At 42.7% G+C, this 19179-nt stretch overlaps 1 protein-coding gene and 1 long non-coding RNA gene across 2 annotated transcripts in view; one reads left to right on the top strand and one right to left on the bottom strand.

Moving 5' to 3' along the window:
* Positions 1-8063, bottom strand: part of Fdx1 (ferredoxin 1) — a 29222-nt gene extending 21159 nt beyond the window's left edge. The window contains exons 1-2 of the mRNA XM_013143617.2: positions 7715-8063; positions 2758-2882 (exon numbers count right to left, since the gene is read on the bottom strand). Coding sequence (XP_012999071.2) covers positions 2758-2882; positions 7715-7875 — 286 coding nt within the window. The 5' untranslated portion in view covers positions 7876-8063. The remainder of the gene's footprint in view (positions 1-2757; positions 2883-7714) is intronic.
* On the top strand, positions 6984-18263 carry LOC106025746 (uncharacterized). Its single transcript, XR_010049616.1, has 2 exons — positions 6984-7505; positions 9526-18263. It is a non-coding gene; the product is annotated as an uncharacterized LOC106025746 (long non-coding RNA).
* The last annotated feature ends 916 nt before the right edge of the window (positions 18264-19179 follow it).

Below are 19179 nucleotides of genomic sequence, written 5' to 3'. Positions count from 1 at the left end.
CTTCTGTTTTCTCATCAGGTGTCATAAACTCAGGAAGCTGAAATGTCCACACTACAGCTGACAGTGGAAATTTAGTTTTTCAATAAGCAATCTCTGAGGCAGATCAAATAACAATTCCCTAGAATGGAGCTCCTCCAGAAACTTTTGGAATCAGGTCAAACAGCAACAAAGTTCTGCAAGTGAGAGTTTCTGAGGAGCTCAGACCTGGCCTGCTCTTCCAGTGACTGCAGGCGCTGACCGTTCTCATGGCTACCCTAGATCTCTGGGCAGGCGGGGTGTAGAAGCAGCCCTGGCCAAGCTATAATGCCCCAAATACCAAGGCAAACACTGTGCTAAGGACTTCACGTCCTAATCAATAATAACCCTATGAGGACACAACTTTTATTACCCCATTTTATAGAACCAAAAACTGAAGCATAGTTCAGTCAAACAAAACAGGGCTCACAGGATAGGCACAATGTTGGTGTCCAATCCCAGTCTACTCTCAATTATCATTCTATGTAACTTTCTTTTGTGAAAAGTAATACAATTAGGGGGCTGGGGATTTAGCTCAGCAGGTATAAGCACCTGCCTTGCAAGCAGGCAGTCGTGAGTTCAATCCCTGGTACCGATAAAAACAAAAAGACAAAAAAAAAAAAAAAAAAAAAGAAAAGAAAAGTAATACAATTAAAGGTGTAGTGGAATATAAAGACACAAGTAACCATTAAATATAAATTTTATAGAATATATTGTGTATACACTATCAGTGAGTTCCTTTAACTAAATCGATCACACAGTTATTAAGTTTGGATATGAGTCATACGGAAATTTGGGGGGAGGGCGGTACCAGGAACTGAACTCAGGGCCTCGTGCTTGCCAGGTAGGCCCTGCGCTGCTGAGCTGTATCCCTGGCTCCCGCACATGGAATGTTTTAAAAACATGACTACAAAATTTCCCCTTTCTTTGTACTATGAAGGACCAAACACCAGCATCTGCATTTTCAAAGGTTTATGGGTTCCAAACTCAAGGCCACCCAAGAACTACGGCCGACTCTAAGACTCCTTATGTCGGAACTGTCACCAATGAGTTCACCATCTCGCTTCACAACAGCTGTTCAACAGGAAGAAAAAGAAAACATAAGGAAAAGGCAGGGGCTTAGCGCTGAGAGCGATTCAGGTTTAAATCTTAGCTTCTCATTTGCCACACATGTCACCCAGAAAAATTCGTATTTCCGTGCCTCAGTTTCTTCAGCTGTCACCGGCAGCAGGAAACGCAGGGCGCGTGTCCTGCAGCAGCTATCCGTTACCCCGGGAGCTTAAAAGCTTCACATCGTTGACTACAACACCGAAGGTTATCCGTGTCAGGCTCTCTGCTTCCGCCTGGCACCACGAATGAAGGTAACATACCATTCGCTGGACCGCAGCACACACGTAGGTGGCAGGGTTGATCTTGACACTGATCCAAACAAGATGGAGACTTAGAAATTCAGCAAACACTATTGAGAATCAGCTCCGTAAGCGCACCTGAGTGAGTGATAGCGGTCTTACAGTAACTCACAATCCATAAAGGAAAGAGGCAGTCTCTCTGAAAAAGGAAAAACTGGGGTGCACATTCACACAGGGAAGGGGCTTTAATGTATCATGGGGAAGATGAACGAAGCAAAATGAATTCTGACTTGCGAGCACAGTAGTTTTTAAAAGTGCAACTGGTTACAGTCCCCACACCTCACTCTCCAGCCCACCGGTTCTCAAATGGAAAACTCACTGTTGGAGTCACAGAGCAGCCGGTTAAATCGCACAGAAACCTGAAAGGGGCCTGAGAATCTGCATTTCCCAGGAGTGCCACACGATTGGCAATGCCCATTCTGGACGGAGAAGGTGTTTAAGTAAAACTGATGGGTGATAAGTAGGCACGCCTGAGGAAACATGAGTGCCATTTGCCGAAACATGGGCTTTGTACACACAGGTACGTACGGATAAGAAAGATGCTTACAAACACAGAGAGGAAAACGTTCTAAGTAACACACCTTTTAGGGTAAGTTAGCCTTGCTGGATTTTTACATTTCCCAATAAATTCACCAGCCAGATGTGGTAGCCCTGGCCTGAAACACCACTTCCTCAGGACAGCTGAGGCAGGAACATTGTAAATTCAAGCCCAGCCTGGGCAAATTACAGCACCAAAGCTAAGGTACGGGAAGCAGGGGAATCCTTCTCAAACAGGAAGGGGAGCAAGAGACGTGGGGAGGACAGAGGGAGAGAGGAGGCAAGGACGGGAAAATGAAGGACAAGTGGGAACAGAGCTTTTCCAAACGGCAGGGAACCAGAGTTGGAAGGAGCAGGAAGGGACGGGGAGCAAGAGGGAGTGAGAAGAGAATGCGTTCCGCACACCTACAGACGGCCCGCAGTGAATGCGGTCATTACGGACAGTCAACGCGCACTAATAAAGTAAGATAAAAGTAATTAAGTAAATAAAGTAAAGTAAAGAGTGCTGAGGCCACAGCACAGCTCAGCGTAGAGCGTCTGCTAACCTGCTCCCTGCCCCAATTTTGCACCACACAGGCAAAGCTAGAGTAACAAGGCCACAGCAGATTTCTGATCATGTGCTTGTTTAAATTCTTTACAAAGATTTCAACAATGTCACTCTATTAGTCTTTAAAAATGAATATAACACTAACATATTTTGAATTTCAGTGCTTTAGTAAGCTACAGATTAAATTCCTTTACACAAGAAACCAGTTTCGCAGTTTCACTTGAGCCTTAGGGAAAGTTTCATACTCACCAAAACCATCAATATCTAAATTATTTTCAACCACAACATCTAGCAGGGAGTCACCGATTTTTCCTTGGGTTGTTAACTTTTCACCATCTCGGTTTATAAAGTGGATTGTTATCTTATCTTCTGAGCTGGAAGAGAAAGAAAGTGTTATTCAGCATCTTTCATAATTTCAAACGTAATTTGTTTTTAACCTAAAAGGCCAAAGACAGAAAGCATGTGCATATGTATGAATGTACTATTAAAAAGGATTTTCTTTTCTTTTGAAAGTTTACCTACAAAGAAGACATCAAATACCACAGGCCTGCCTCTCCCTCTACCTAGCAGGTGAGAAGCTCTACTACCTCAAAGAAAATGGGGACCAGCACCTGGGCAGCGACACTTGGGGGACTGCAGAATTCCCTTCCCACAGGCCACAGACCCATGTGCTAATCACCACCACTCACGAGGTCTGTCAGGGTGGGGAGTACTAAAGACTTCATCTATTTTCTCTCACAGCTTTCTGAAAAAACCACATGTTCTCCGAATGAGACCCTGAAAGGCGACACCAGGGTTATGGTGGGCTTTCACTCTGCCATCAACTGGTGATTACAGGGACACACCACAGCCGAGAGGCAGCAGCCGGATAGCTTTTGAGTATTTTAATATTTGATTTCATTTCAGATTATGCTATGTATTCAAAAACTAACAGAACTAAAAAAGGTTTTTGTATCTTGAAAAATAAACAAAATACCTCCCTGTGTTTTCCTGTAAGACACCATCTATCAGGTAGCTGACTTAAATGTTTTTCCCTGCTCACAAGTATCATGCCAAAAAAACTACACTTGCAACTGGATCCTGATCCTTCACCCTTATCATTAGAATTTTTACCCCCAATTAAAAAGAGCTACTTTAATTTAAAACAATCAGTTACCAGATGTGAAGGCGACCCGTAACCCCAGCACTTGGAAGGCTAAGGCAGAGCACCTTAAGTCCGAGGCCAGCCAGGTCTCCCTGTGTAGTTTAAAAAGCCAAAAGATGCCAACAGATGGTACTACTAGCCCACAAAAGAAAATTCCATATAAGTAAAACCTAGGATTAAACAATTCCAGAGCTATAAATAGCCTGAAAAGTATCAAATCCAATTACCTCATTTCATAACTGAGGCAACTGACGCCCCACTACTTGGATATCATCCTCGATATAATAATGACCCTGAAAAAGGATGATTCTGTTCATCAAAAACCAACAAAGTGTTGGAGGGGGGAGTGTGTGTGTGTGTGTGTGTGTGTCCTTCACAAGAACCCATTTTTCCCTAACTTTTTTAATAGCCAAAAAAAAAAAAAAAAGTTTTAAAAACAACAAGCCTCCTAGCCAGATGCAGGGCCGCACAATCGCAATCTACCGGAGGATTCCAATGCTTGTCTCAAAGTAAAAATAAAACAAAAAGAGCTGGGAACCTAACTCAGTGGTAGAGCACCTGCTTTTGAGTTCAATACCCAGGAAAGGCTCCCCTCCAAAGAAAGTATTCTCAAATATTAATCATGATTTTTAAACTAAAAACAACTGTCATTTTTCCAGAGTCGAACGGCTGAGCATGGAGACACCCCAAGAGCCCAGTCAGGGAGACCACCTTGGAGGTTAATGAAGAGCACAAACTGAGCAACACTCGAGCTGCTGACTCAAGGACCCCCAGCACAAGGCGGCAGCAGGCTCAGAGGCGGTTACCTACGTGCAAACTGACAGAAAGCAAACCAGGTACTCAGGCTTCTGGCTTGGGAAGCCGAGGCGGTTTAACCTGGGTCAGCAAAGGAGGAAGGGCGGCAGGGACCGGCAGGGACCGTGGAAACAAGGTTGACTATTGTTTCTTTAATAATGCAAACCAGATGAGAACGTCTCAAAGGCTGATGGAAACGTGACTCCTAGAAGTCTAGAGATTTAATATGGACAAACACCTGTAGCAAGGGTCTTGGCACAGTAGCCAAAGCTACAGGAAAGAACAACAGAAAGAAGGCCACCACTTATGGACTTGTCAAAAGCCTGAGGTTTTAGGTTTGCTTTCTTTTGGAGCACATTACAGCTAAGTTTACAACAAAGAAATCTGAATTTTTCATATCAGACTCTTCGGTAAAATCAGGAAAACGTTTCTGCCAAGACCTGACCTTCTGCTATGTATTAAAGGTGTACAGCCCTATTTAAAAAAAAACAAAAAACACGCCAGGTAAAAGCACTAGTAGGCTTACTAACGGTCAGGAAAGGAAGCACAAAACGACGAAGGTAATTCCACAGCTGAGAGAGCACGCAGGCCACGAGGCCCGGATTCTAGTCCTGGTTCTAACTCAATGTTCATTAGTAAGTAAAACTGGGACAGTGACTGCACCAAACTGGGAATTAAGGAAAGAAACCGATTTTAATGTAAAGAACTAAAAAAGAAAACGTTAGTAGAAATACTTTGCTCCTTAAACCATAATACAAATTTTTAAAAACCATTAGACATGAGTACTTTCCCAAATATCTCTGGTTATTTTGTTGGGGCTGTTCTGATGCCAGGAATCAAACACGGAGCCTTGTGCACACTAGGTGACTGCTCTACCACTGAGTTATATCCCAGTGTCCTAAGTAATTTTTGTTTCCTATTACTGATTGGTGATGGTGGGGTTTGTAGTTTTTTCTCCAATTCTAAGGACTGGTAAAAAAAACTTGGCTGGTCCCAAAAGAAGATCTCATATACTGGGAAATAAATATAATGCTTCAAAATCTATCACCACCAAGTAACCAGCCATCGCTGCAAACAACTACTGTATTTTCTTCACTCGCTGCTCTTTACACATTTTTCCCATTTATTCTGCTTGATCGCAGCAGGACTGTGACAAAGTTGTTGGGGTTGCTATGCTACAGATCTCAGAAGGTTACTAAGCAGAAAAAAGCCATGGCCACTAATGCCCACCCTTTTCCTGGAGGGCCAGGAAAAGCCTCCCCCCCCCCCATTTAAGGCTCCCTACTTCCATAACCACTTTAACTCCCCCAAATGACTCACTGAACTATGGACTACAGACTTGTCTGCTGAGGGTGCAGGTGAGTTGTAGAGCACTGGCTTCCATCCAGGGCCCCAACACCACACACACAAAAAAATGATTACCGATTATCATGATGCCCAAAAAATCAAATTGAGTTAAATTCTAATTCTGGTTTTGCCAGTTTCTTAGTATGAAAATTTTATTACAATTTATCTGCCCTCCCTACATTACAGAATTGGCTTAAGAGTCAAGCGGAATAACATGTAAAAGCCCTTGGTAATCTAAATCATCACAAAATATAAAGTACTGTGTCAAGGCATTTTAGAGTAAAAGGAGTTTTCTCGACTGACATTCAATTACTGCAGCTAAATGTTAGATTTCAAACTCAGAACCCTGCTGGCCAATCCAACACTGTGCAATGGCAGACATGTTCTATGCCTGCAATTTCCAGGGCAGCAACCACTGGCCATAAGCAGCAACTACTCAGTTACTTTAAGTGTGACTAGTAACCAGAAATCTTTAGTTTTATTTAACCTTAATTATTTTAAGTCTCAACAGTGACACGTGGTTAACGGCTACCGTACTGAACAGTCCAAGTCTGGCATAACGAGTCCTGGCAAATCTAGTGATAGCTCCAAAGTCTAAAAGGAAGTACAAGGCCATCGTTAGAAAATACGCCAACCTGAGGGAAAGCAGAAGTATTAAAGAACAGAACAGATATTAAAACAACCTGACATCCAAATCCAAACTCTGGGCGGGGTAATTCCCTGAAACACTAGATACATACACAATCAAGGCATGTCCTCACCTTCCAAGAATGTAATCACTGAAGAAAGGGGGTGAAGGTAGACAAGGGAAGGGTAGGAGTAGGTGGGGAGCAGGGAATGGAGGGGGAAGGGTGAGGGGACACGCAAACAAATTCTCCACATCTGAGCGCCCTGGGCCTAAGTATAAGGCTCAGATGATAAATCACTGACCCTCAGCAATCTATTCTAACTCCCGAGATCTCCCTCAAGCTCCTGCGTGTGGCCACAGTGCACCCTGGGATCCACAGCTAGTCTAGACCCACATTACATAAATCTCTATCAGCTCTGAAATTATGAGCAAACTCTCATCTCAAAAAAACCTAAAAGGGCAGTGCTTCTTAAAAACTAATATGCCCAACAGGATAAAGCTTCAGCATATTTTAGGAAAAACTCTGAACATCTCAACATTTAATACAAAACTCATCACCACAAGCCTAAGAAATTCGTGCATCGGGGCTGGGGATTTAGCTCAGCGGCATAAGTGCCTGCCTTGCAAGCAGGCGGTCGTGAGTTCGATCCCTGGTACCGATAAAAAGGAAAAAGACAAAAAAAAAAAAAAATCTAGAAGAAATTCGTGCATCAACTTTAACTGAACTGTCCACCAAGCACACTACCTGCATCAAACGTATTATCTCACTCACCGTTCAAATAATCCTGTGAACTCTACCCTGCTGTCTATCACCCGTTTACTGGTGAGAAAAAGGAGGTCAGGGATTGCGGAAGTTAAGTAAAGCAAGTGCGAAGTGACCACCCGCGCACCGCTGCCCCGCGGGCCCTGGCAACACCTCTCCCGACCACAGCCCTGCGCAGACAGCAAGTTCTGCCACTCCAGGGGCAGGCAGGGTGTATTCCGGAGACACTGCCCTGACCAGGAGCGGGGACAGAGTCCTACCCTGCGGTCAAAGGACCCGAGCGCCGGCCGGCCTGCAGGGGTCAGCCCGGAAACAGCACGGTAGGCTCAGGGCAAAGGCTGATCGAGCCACCGGGTCCGACCGCCGAGCCGGGCAGGCTTCCCGGGGGCACAGGGGCGCCGGGAGAGGAAGCTCGGGTCCCCGTGCCCGTGCCCGGCCGGCCAGGCGCGTCACCGGGAAGGACTCTCGGGGCAGGCGGCCAGCGTTCAGGGGCTGAGGGCAGCGCGCGACCAGGGCCCGCCCGCCTCACCTGCTCCGGGCCGACAGGCTCACAGCCCGGCGGGGCGCCCCGCTGCCCCGCAGGCCGCCGGCTGCCGCTCGGGGCCCGGCCGGGAGCAGGCACCGGCGGGCCGGGCCGCCGAGAGCCGCAGAGGCGGCGCGCAGGAGCCGGGCGCCCCCGGCGGAGGCCATGGCCGAGTCCGGAGCTGCCGCGTGCGACCAGGCCGCCGGCAGCGGGCGCGCGAGCTCGGCGGGGGCCGGCGGGGGCAGCGGGCCGGAGGGCCGGAGGGTCGGGCGGGTCCGGCGCCGAGGGCAGGACAGCTGCGGCCTCGCCCCGCGTGACCTATAAAGGCCGCGGCGCCGGCCTTGCCGCGGGCCCACGCCTCCGGGGCGGGCCTTCCTCCGGGCGGGGCCGAGCCCGGGGCCCGGCCGCGAACCTCCGCGCACGCTCCCTCCCGAGGGTCGAGGCTCCGCCGGAAGGAAGGCCGCGCCGCCGCCGCTCCGGCCTCCGGCGCTTCCGGCCCGCCCGACTCGGTTAAACTCAGCGCTGAAGAGGCCTCGCAGGTCGCAGTCCCTCCAAAGGGGATTCCGGGCTCAGACGGGGCGGGAAGGAGGTTTGGAAAGTGTCAGAGGGCCAGTGTTCACGCAGATTCAGTGCGGAATAATTCCAAGGTCTTGGCAATCATGAAAGGCTGCGGGGAAAGCCGGCTACTGCCCAGGCCTGAGCTGCACATAAACGATAGCGTGCATGAGGGAGAGCAGAAAACCTTTGGATGAAGCGAGATTTCTTTTTAAAAATGTTAAATGCATTTTATCACGATTAATATGTTTTGGAAAGACAAGTTTTAAGGTCAGAAATAGTAATGTTCAAACCCAAGGTCTGTCCCTGAAGCCCTCTGAGACCTTGGGAAGCTGTGCTCTTCTGAGCATCAGTTACTTGCGCAACTCGCAGATAAGATGGTCAGGTTTGAGGGCCATTCTGAGGGTTGGACAGAGGGACGACGTGAGTCACACTCCCCGGGCCGCAGGTCTTCCGGACGCCGGTCACGGAAAGTACCATGTCCTCGACGCAAAAGAGACTTTAAATTAAAGACATTTAGGACAAAATAGTACAGACCTGGGTAAATTCTCTCCAGACAATGTACCTGTGAGGTGTGTTTAACCTGATGGCAGAGGGAGAAGTCATTCTGTTCCCACTTGCCTCAATCATCAGATAAACACATTTTAGCTGAAAAGGGCACAGCAAAACCTACAAATCTTCTTAATGAGAAGTTTTAAAGAGCAGTAATTTTTTTAAGATCAAGTCTCCAAGGGGAAGTTATTTAACTACAGGAAGAGAATGGGTGGGAAGGGTGGCCTATACAGGGTCCCCCTCTTAGCTCTCCAGTGGCGAGCAACTCTGACTTGGGTTTTGCACACGTTGCAGGATATTTCTTTGTACATATAAGATAGTTGAATGGTCATCTGAATGGCCACAGTGATACCAGATACAAAACAACCGATACAAGGCTTTGAAGATGTCACGGGTTCAAGGGGTGTAACTATGCATTTTTAACCTATGTTCGATAACGTATGTTTAAGATTCGACAATGTCCATGTAAGCATTTGTGAATAAACTAATGCTGTCACTTAGCTTATCCATTATGCGTATGTAGAGATTAAGGATGGGAAAAACGTTCTCCAGATTTCACACGTATATGAGTGTTAACTCCAAGAATTAGAGAGCCAACATCCACAGAATACAGCACGGATTGGCAAGCATGTGGTTTGTGAACACTGATAAGGCAACATGTGATAACCCAGAACATGCTTCTGCTAAACTCTGTGTTTATCTCTTTGCAGATAAAACTGCCACCCGCCCTCTCCCACTCGTGTCAAATCTACTGGTATTTTCATGTTTTATTGCTATAAAATAGTACCACTGACTATGAAGAACAGATGAAGTAAGTTTAAACATGCCTGTTTCCTCATTTACCCTTTCGTTATGGAGAAAACTTTTAAAACCTTCCCAGTATTTTGAAATGTACACTGTATTATTGATATTGATAGTCACCATATTGTACAATAGCACACAGACCTGATTGAAACACTACACAGTGTAAACATGTATTGAAATGTCGTATGTATCAGACAATAAGTAATTGATAAAGAATAGGAATGCATTTTCTTGCAGTCTAGGAAACTGAGAAGACCAAAATCAAGAAGAAGATGCCATCAGAACTGGTGTCTTTTGAGGGCCCAGTCTTTGAAGTGCCATAAAAATTGAATGTTTGCTGTACACCTACTCTGAGCTGCCTGTCACTGTCTTTCCATTACACATAATTTATAGTTTTTGCAGACTGAAGCTCCAAAAGAATAGACTTACTATTCTTCTTACTAACCTTCATATTCCCAGCACCTGCCATGGTGCCCTGCACAGAGAAGACAAATAATAATGTCTTTGTTAGGAATTTCCAGGATTTTTAATCTCATTTAATATCAGCGAGTCTATGCAGTGGCTGTGTAATCAGTCAAGGAGTGTAACTATGCATTTTTAAACTATGTTCGATAATGAATGTTTAAGATTCGACAATGTCCATATAATTTAGGAATAAAGATCAGAAAATAACACTACCTGAATTTTTTCACTGTTACAGATGGAAACCAAAGCCTTGTTCATGCCAGGCAAACAGGACACCATTGAGCTCTATACTACCAGCCTTAGTAACTGAATTTTATTTAAAAAAGCAGAACTAAATAAATTTCATTCAAAACAATTTCCACTCCACCCCAGTGATTAATAAATATAGCTGATGATATTAGTGAGTGTCTTGTTTATAAGACCTTATAAAGTTAATTATTATATAAATAGATTAAAAACCAGATTAAGAGACCAAAGAACATATAAAGCATGTAAGACAGTTGTACAAAATCAAGGTGCACTTTTAGACACGTTGTCCACACCAGTTTTCTTTCTCTTTTTTCCTATTATCTGTCTTCTGTTGCATATATATATATGGAGAGAGACAGTGATTTTCCATATAAGAGAAATCATGTTAAGTTTGTGTATCTGTGTTAATTCACTTAAAATTATGGCCTCAAAGTGCATCCATTTTCCTATAAATAACTAAAGTTTATGCTTTTTATGGCAGTGTAGTCCTCCATTGTATATCAATAACACATTTTTAAAATATAGTTATCTGTTGGACATACAAGCTGTTTCCAAGATTTAGCTACTATAAATTACGCTGCTATAAACATGAGTATGTATGTATCACTGTGGTATAATGTCACCTCCTTGGGGAAGATGCATTGAAGAGGAATAGCTGGGTCAAATGGAATCTCTATTTCTAGACTTTGAGGAATTCCGCCCTGATTTTCATAGTGGTTGTATCAGTTTATGGTCCCAGCAACAATGGAGAAGTGTTCCCTTCTTCACGTTGGCTCACCAGCATTTGTTATTGGTTGATTCTTCTGCAGTGAGATACAATCTCACTGGTTCAATTTGCATTTCTCAAATAGCCGGCAAAGTTGAATATTTTTTCATATATTTTTTATTGTGTTTCTTCATTTAACAAATGTCCGTTCACTTCAAAAGCCCATTTTTAATTGGTTCTTTAAATTTGGAGGAGTCTAATTTTTTTTTAGTTCTTTATGTTTCAGATACTAGTCCTTTGAGGAACAGCAGGAAAATGTGTTCCCCATCCTGTAGGTATCTCTAATGTGTTGCTTTGCTGTGCACCTTCCTGAAAACCTGTCTTGATTCCAGTGAAATATACAACATCTTGTACTGTTTATTCAACCCTGATACGTTTCTCTTTCAATTTTTTTCAAAATATGTTTCCTATCCATATTTCAAGTGCCATGTTCTTGTAAAACATTGCTACCTTGATGTATTCAATCACTATTGCTGCTATAATAAATTTATTTTCCAGTTCTAAAACTAAGGAATGAATTAGGAGTCAAGTATTCCATTTTACTGTCCTATAGGCCAGAAATCTGAAACAGGAATTGGACCTAACGTCAGGCTGCCGGCTGGGCTGCATTTCTGTCTGGAGTGTGCCTTTCTGTTTTGTTCCTCTCCTAGACTGTATTTCTAGTCTCACTTTATCTTCCAAGGCCAGTGTATCCCTCACTGGCATCTCTCTGACCCTTCTCTAATCATCATTTCTAACCACAGGAAGAAAGTTGCTCTGCTTTTAAAGATTCCATCGATAATTTGGGGGCCATCCTAATACTCCGGGATAACCTACCATGTCAAGGTCTCTGCTCTTAAGCACACCTGCAAAATCTCCTTAGCCATAGAAAGCAACGTATTCAAAGTTCGGGCGGTAACAGCTGGACATCTGTAAAGGACCATCAGGTGCCTGTCACACCTGGGTTTAAGTATCACAGAAGTTCAGCGTCACCAGTATCCTCTGGCCGGTCCTTCATGTTACTTTCTGAGCTGCTTTTGATCCCTGTGCACTGGTTATAGTTTCAAGACTTTCTTCAACATGGAGGAATAATGCATATGTGCCTACCATGGTGCCATGTCCTAAACTGTGTCACCATAAGAAATTTCTGACTAATCAAAGGAAAACAAAATAACGCTCAGTGTTTACTCTGTGCCTTTATTATTGATGTGCAGATTTATTTAATCGTCACAAAGCACCATAAGGTCGATATCATCATTACCATTTTTCTGATGAATAAACTGAGGCACAGGGTATACATGAGGCTTGGGATGTTAGCAAAAAAATAATACTAGATGGCTTTGGTATGGTAGTTTGTAGAACATGTAAACACAGCAGATACTTCATATATTTTACTATAGCTTTCCACAAAAGAGTGACTCTCCTCACCTTAGAGTTGAAAGGATTGTAGAATGGAACTTACGCATTTTCTATTTCTACTTCTTTTCTTTAAATCTTAAAGATACTCTTCTGCTGAAGTTGGGGGAGGGGATAATAAATATGAAAAGGAACGTCCTCCAGCTCTGGTTTTCTTTCTGTTGCTGCCGCTTTGCTCTAGGATATCGCTTTAAATCATTTTATGTGGATGCATTTTTGTCTTTAGAATTTATTAATATGCAGTTTATAAACTTGAAAGTATTCAAATGCAGGCCAACCCAGAGTCCAGCAATAAAGAAAATTCAGTAGTCAAGGGCATCCCTCAGAAGCACTGTTGATCTGCCAGTTTCCAGTTGAGTAACTAAAGAACAATTGCCAAGTTTCCTTGAACTTGGTTGATGCAAACTGTGGGTTACAGAAAAATAATTTGTTCTGTTCCAGTGGTATTTGTTACTTACAAGAGTTTCTAAATTTTAGTTATCTGCCAAGTTTCAGGCTTGGAAGATGCTTTGAAAATGCCCTTCCTAGCAAGGCTTACCTTTAAATTCTGATGGACATTTCAATGTCTCAGTCCCATTTTAAAAATCTTCATGTGAATTAAAGTCAGTCTACAGACATTTTTCCTATCAAGATATTTTAAAATTCAATATTGTGTGGCTGAAACCATGAAGAAGTAGGCACTCTGACACGTATCTAGTTGCTATACAAAATGGCCCAACTGCTGCTGAGATCACATGATAGTATGTTTTTAAAATTAAAAATTCATTTACCCTTCCATCCAGAAAATCCACTTCTGGGAATTTATCCTGCAGACATCAGTTTAGAGTTACACAAAATGATGTCTCCACAGGAAGAGCAGAACATAAGAATAATTACACAGGTGGAATTTGCATTGATAATCCCTAGAAGGACAAATTAAAAAGAAAGAAATGAGAGCTGCAGAAAGGGCAGGAAAGGGCAGGACTAGCAAGACTTTTGTCTTGTGACACTGTTAGGACTTTTGGACAATGCGTTCACATTATGTGACCGTACTACCTAGGCAAAAAGTAAATGAAATAGATAAATAATACATAAAAAAGTGAAGTGACGAAAAGGTAAAAGACCCGGCATAGTAGTCGAGAATCTCAGCACTCAAGAGGCTGAGGCAGGAGGACTGCCATGAGTTCTAGACCAGCCTGGGCTGCATAGTGAGTTTAGGGCCAACCTGAACGGTGTAGTGTACCTACCTCAAAAATAAAATTTTAAAAGAGAGAGAGATAAAAGATTGCTCTTCTTATTCATCATAGATTTTTATCAGGATGTATTTTTTAATGATTTTTATATGAAATGAAGGAAATTACTGAGGCAAGCACAAAGGAGAAAAAATGTCAGTCTCTGTAGAGAGAACTGGAGCCAGCAGACCAAAATCTGGATTCAGAAGATCACAGTGAGTAAATGACACGATCTTCTAGCTGGAAAGATGGAGGTGGTGTCTTATCACTTTATAGATTGAGGAAACTGAAGTCCAGAGTGTTAAGAGGCTCAGCACAGTCAGTCACCAGTGCACAGAGAACAGGACGAGGATCTCAAGGCCGTCATTCACAGTCTCCATGCTTACTTCTGTATACCCTGACACCTCTACTGATAATGACATAGTGTCTACTAAGATCAAAATAATTAACGTGTGCCAAGTCTTTCAAGCACTTTGACATGGGCTGTGTGCTTTGATTGTCATAGAGTTGCTGTTGTAAGGTAGTAGAGTGTAATAGGTAGAACCCTAAGCTCTGGAGACAGACTTCGAATCCTGATTGACTTACATGTTATGTGACCGTAGAAGAAGACTGAATCTCTAAGTTTCTTCGTTCGTAAACTGTGGATGTAACAATGCTTACCTCAAAGGACCCATCTGAAGACAAAAGGCGCACAAAGGACTTGACCTGAGATTTAGCAGTGCTCCCTACTTGTACTTTATTTTGTTGCTGCTTTTACTTTACAGACGAAAACCTACTTCAAGGACACAGCCGAGTAGCCTGCCCAAAGCCACACAATTCACAAGTAGCAGTTCAGGACCTCAGTCTAGGTTTCCTCACACACCTTACATGCCTATGGAATCTACAGTTTTAATGCACTTTATTTTTCTCTAACTCATTCTGGTAGTTTTTCTACTTTGGTTTGCAACTCAGCCATTGCAGTCATTTTTACAGAAAAGACAATGCCCTGATATGTTGGCTAGAGAAAAAATCCTGTCTAAAATGCAGCCACGTGTCCTGTTGCTATCACCCCACAACTCAGGGGCTAATCATAACAAATGTTCATCATTAATGTGCATTAGCTTTTCATTGCTAGGACAAAAATACCTGACATGCACAGTCTAAAGGAGAAAGGTTATTTTGGCTCACAGTTTCGGAGACCTCAGTTCATGACTGGCTGGTTCCAAGCAAGGAACAAACAGTGTGAAAGGAAATGGCAGGGAAAAGCTGCGAAGTTCATGGCAGCTAAGAAGCAGGGAGAAGGGGAGAGGCCAGAAAGCAAGGAACCAGAGTCAAGGTCTAAAGCTTCAAGGTCACAGCCCCGTGTGTTCCCAGACACATCCAGTAACGTTCTTTCCTCAGCCCCTAGGGCTCTTTCAATCCACTCAAACTGACAACCACGAGAAACCATCACAGCGCGGGGGACATAACTCAGCAGCACAGCACCCGCCTGGCAATTGTGAGATCCCCGAGTTTGACTCCTGGTGCCAAAAAAAAAAAAAGAAAAGATAAGCCATCACACTGTGTGTACTGACGCAGTGCTCCTGGATCTCAAATGGTTGATGAAAGAAGGTTTTCCTCATACAAAGAAATCAGTGCCAACCGGTAGGACATGTGGACATATCATATCATATTCAACTTATTATATACAATGATATATATCTTCATCCCTTTCTAATTTTTCTAATTTTCTAATTTCTGATTTTCTGTCCTCCCGTTCTTTTAGCTACATATTAGATCAAGCGATCTTGCCTTTTTCAAGTGATCTTGCCTTCATTTTGCCTTCGTTTGCCAACACCATTCCTGTCCCTTGTGCTTTTTCTCAAATGACTATGAAAAAAATTAGCTGGTTTCTTCATTTCTCTGTGCAAAAATAGTTCCCTGGGCATTGACATCTCAAGATCCCGAAATCAAGTAGAACTTAGCATTAACATAGAGATGTGTACTATAAATCTGTAACCAAGAGTCTAGAACCAGGTAATGTCTAGAATCACTTTGATTTCGGAGTATAATGAGCAAAAATAGCCAGACAGTAGTATAATCTATACTCCCTGCAGTGCAGTTATGGGGCTCACTAGGAAAGGAACCAAGGAAGCATCTAAGTTAAGCAGTCATTCCTGAAGAATCTCAGGCTCATAGCAGATTATGGCTGGAAGTCTGCCAGAGAATGTTATCTATCAAGTCAAAGAGCAAGGTCCAAAATCTGAGTGGATCACAGGAGTGTGCTCCAGAAACCATCTGAAAGGATAATACGTGGGTGATGTTAATGCTGCATCAACTTAAAAGTTAGGAAAATAAATCCCAAATAGAAAGGAGTAAGGGGCTTAGTCCTCAGGCTTTTATACCATCTTAAATTACAAGATCATAGTTTTCAAATTTAATCTTTTGTTTCTTTCATGTGGTTTGGCAGGATCTCCAGGATATGTATCTACAACTGAAGAGCCAGATTCCCACAGATGTGGAACATAAAAATACAGTGGCAGAAGCTAGACAGTACTAGCTGTAAAGTGCACAGCCAAGGCCCTTGTTTCTCCAGAGCCTCCATTACAAATGACAAATTGCCCAGAGAAGGGACAAGAAAGAGGGTGGGTGGGGAAGTGTGGGTTGTTTAGGAAACCAGTATTTCAGACAGCTCCTTTTGCCATCTACTGAAGGAGTGTACATTTCTCACTTTTAAGAAGTATCTTCCTGAATTTCAGTTCCAACTACTATAAAATAAATAGTGCTGGATTAGTCCTCCTAGTTGCCAGCATCACACAATATGTGTGAGCTAACGTTCCAGGAATTGAACAATAAGCAGGTAAGATTTCATTCCAGAGAAAACAGAGCTCATGCGATGAGCTTCAATATCATCTCAAGAAAAAAATGAAAAGCACACATTGATATATTGATGTGTTTCTTAAATGTGAATGAACCTCACATGCCTGTGATTATAGTTCTTTGATCATGATGTATTATCCCCTCATGGTCAGGGTTTACAGGGGAAAAGACTTGTTACAGGACACAAAATTTATGGGATTTTTTTGTAGTATTCACCCAAAGACTTAAATGCAAAGAGCATGGGAGATCTGTCCACACACTGGAGACCCAAAGAATTCAGCTGATGGCCCAGATCCCACGGCAATGTCTTGCATGAGTCCAGCTGAATATATAGAACCCATGACAATATCCTCCGCAAGAGGACCTGGAGGTCCTTAGCCTACACCAATGTCTCATGCAAGTCTGTTTCAAGGATCTGTGCTAGAAAGACCCAAAGGTCAGTGGTGGAAGGTAGAAAGTCAGTGCCAGGGGAATGAAGGATCTGTGCCAGCAGGCTGAGGAATCTGCACTAGAGCCAGGAAGCGATGTTCAAGGTAAGGACCAGAGCTCCCCCAAAGAGGACCTCAGCCATCCCCAGCAAAAGGAAGGATCCAGGCTCCTTGGATGACAAGATGGCTGAGTTCGTATCAGGAAAACCAGCATGACAAACTTCTCCCTGAGAATCAGCAGCACTCCATCTTCTCCTTTTCTGTGCTGTTGGCACCCATCCTCAGGTGGGCCTTCCACACCTTGCACCATGCTGAGTGTGACAAGTGACCACTAGTTACTCCACCACATAGCCTTTTACAATTTCTGGATTTTATTTTCAAATGCAGGATTTGAGAGGTGACTTCTGTATTTATGCTAAGAAGATATGTTACTTTATAATTCTTTTTTTTCTTTGTCAGACTTAAAATTAGACATGCTGACCTCTATTTTTGATATAGCTATATTTCTTTCTTTGATAGAATTAATCAGTGAAATTATATGGGCCTGGAATTTTCTTTGTAGGAAAGTTTTTCAGAAATAACAAATTTATATTTATTTTATGTTTCAGGAAACTAGTCAAATTTACCTAAATTATCAAACTTATCAACATGCCACTGGTTAAACTATTTGCTTATTTTTTAAAATTTTTATAAAATCAATAGTGATGTTCTATCTTATTCCTGATATTGGCAATATAAGGAAACAGTACCTCTATCTTGATTTCTAGTATCATTTTCTAATAAAAATAACTAAAGATGATTGAAGTGGTTAATTGTAAGACTGAAGAGAAAAATATACAAAATGAGCATTTCATAGTGCCTAAAACTGAGGCACTTTACACATGCATGCACACAGGAATACGTCGTCCAAGTGACACAGGAGGCAATTTAGAGAGCAGCCAATGACCCAGGACAGAGCAAATTAGCTGCACAATAAAGATTATAATCCAAAGTATAAAATAAATATCCATCATAATGCAAATAAGTAGTTTAAAAACAGTAAGAAGTAGACAAATCTCTCCTGCAGAAAAATTATAAATCATTTTATGAAGATAGCCTGCTCTGAAGAGACACAGTTTAGGGCAACCTGCTTGGGATCCCTTTGGCTCTCTCAGACAGAAGCTTCCTTCTCTCAATGAATAGACTCAGGGCTGGGAATATAGCTCAGCGGCACAACTGCCTGCTTGGCAAATGTGAGGTGGTGAGTTTGATCCCCAGTACTACAAAAATAAATAAATTCTGCTTGTAACTTCCACTGTTCCTATCATTCTTCAATTTTAGAGAACACAAACTCATACTGGGACGTCTAATACATTGAGAGTTTCACTCCCCTATATCAAAACTATGGGTCACTTGTCCCAGCTGAGGCCTGTTGTGGATTGTGATGCCCTGGACAGGATAAGGTCACAGCTAAGGATGCCTGATTCCCACTCCAATTAATTAAATAAAGACTCTAGCTGTAGGCATTTCACTCCTGTAGTAAAAGTCAGTCCGGAGACTTCCTCCTAATATATTTGTCCTAAATTAACATAAGATAGTTCTCCTAAATTAACATAAGATCATTTTCCTAAATTAACATACTCTGTTACTTGGAGAAGTCCTTGAACCACTCTCAAGGTCCTGTTCAGTTTCCCACACCCCTTTCCTTGTTTGAAAATCAAATAAATATGGGCCACCCAGAGCCATGCTTTGTCTCAGCCTCCAGAGAATCATGCATTATGCTAGAGGGTTTTGATTCTCCTGGAGCCCCAGCCCCACCACAAAAAAGAAGTAGAGTTTAAACCCCTTTTCCTAACTTAGAAGAGAACATAGTGACTTCCTTTCCAAGAGTACAAAGTAGAAAGAAGAAAATACCTTCTTACTGGAGATATTATTAGAATTCTAGGTCAGAAGGCCCTGGATCCAGTGGTTCCAACAGAGCAAATCTGACCATTGCCCCCAAAAGATTTAAATGCAACAAAGGGTTCCAAATATTTGCAATAAGGCAACCCAGCATAGACAATTTAAAAACATCACCCAAGGAATTAAAAGAGAAAAGAAAGAAGAGAAGGGCCGGGGATTTAGCTCAGCAGCGTAAGTGCCTGCTTGGCAAATGCAAGGTTGTGAGTTCAATTCCCAGCACCAAAAAAAAAAAAAAAAAAAAAAAAAGAAAGAAAGAAAAAGAAAGAA

Source organism: Cavia porcellus, unplaced genomic scaffold (assembly GCF_034190915.1).
Source record: "Cavia porcellus strain 051 isolate PalLab524CR breed Dunkin Hartley unplaced genomic scaffold, mCavPor4.1 scaffold_9, whole genome shotgun sequence".
Lineage (NCBI taxonomy): Eukaryota > Metazoa > Chordata > Mammalia > Rodentia > Caviidae > Cavia > Cavia porcellus.
The sequence above is the reverse complement of the archived record's forward strand: the minus strand, read 5'-3'. Positions and strand labels throughout refer to the sequence as shown.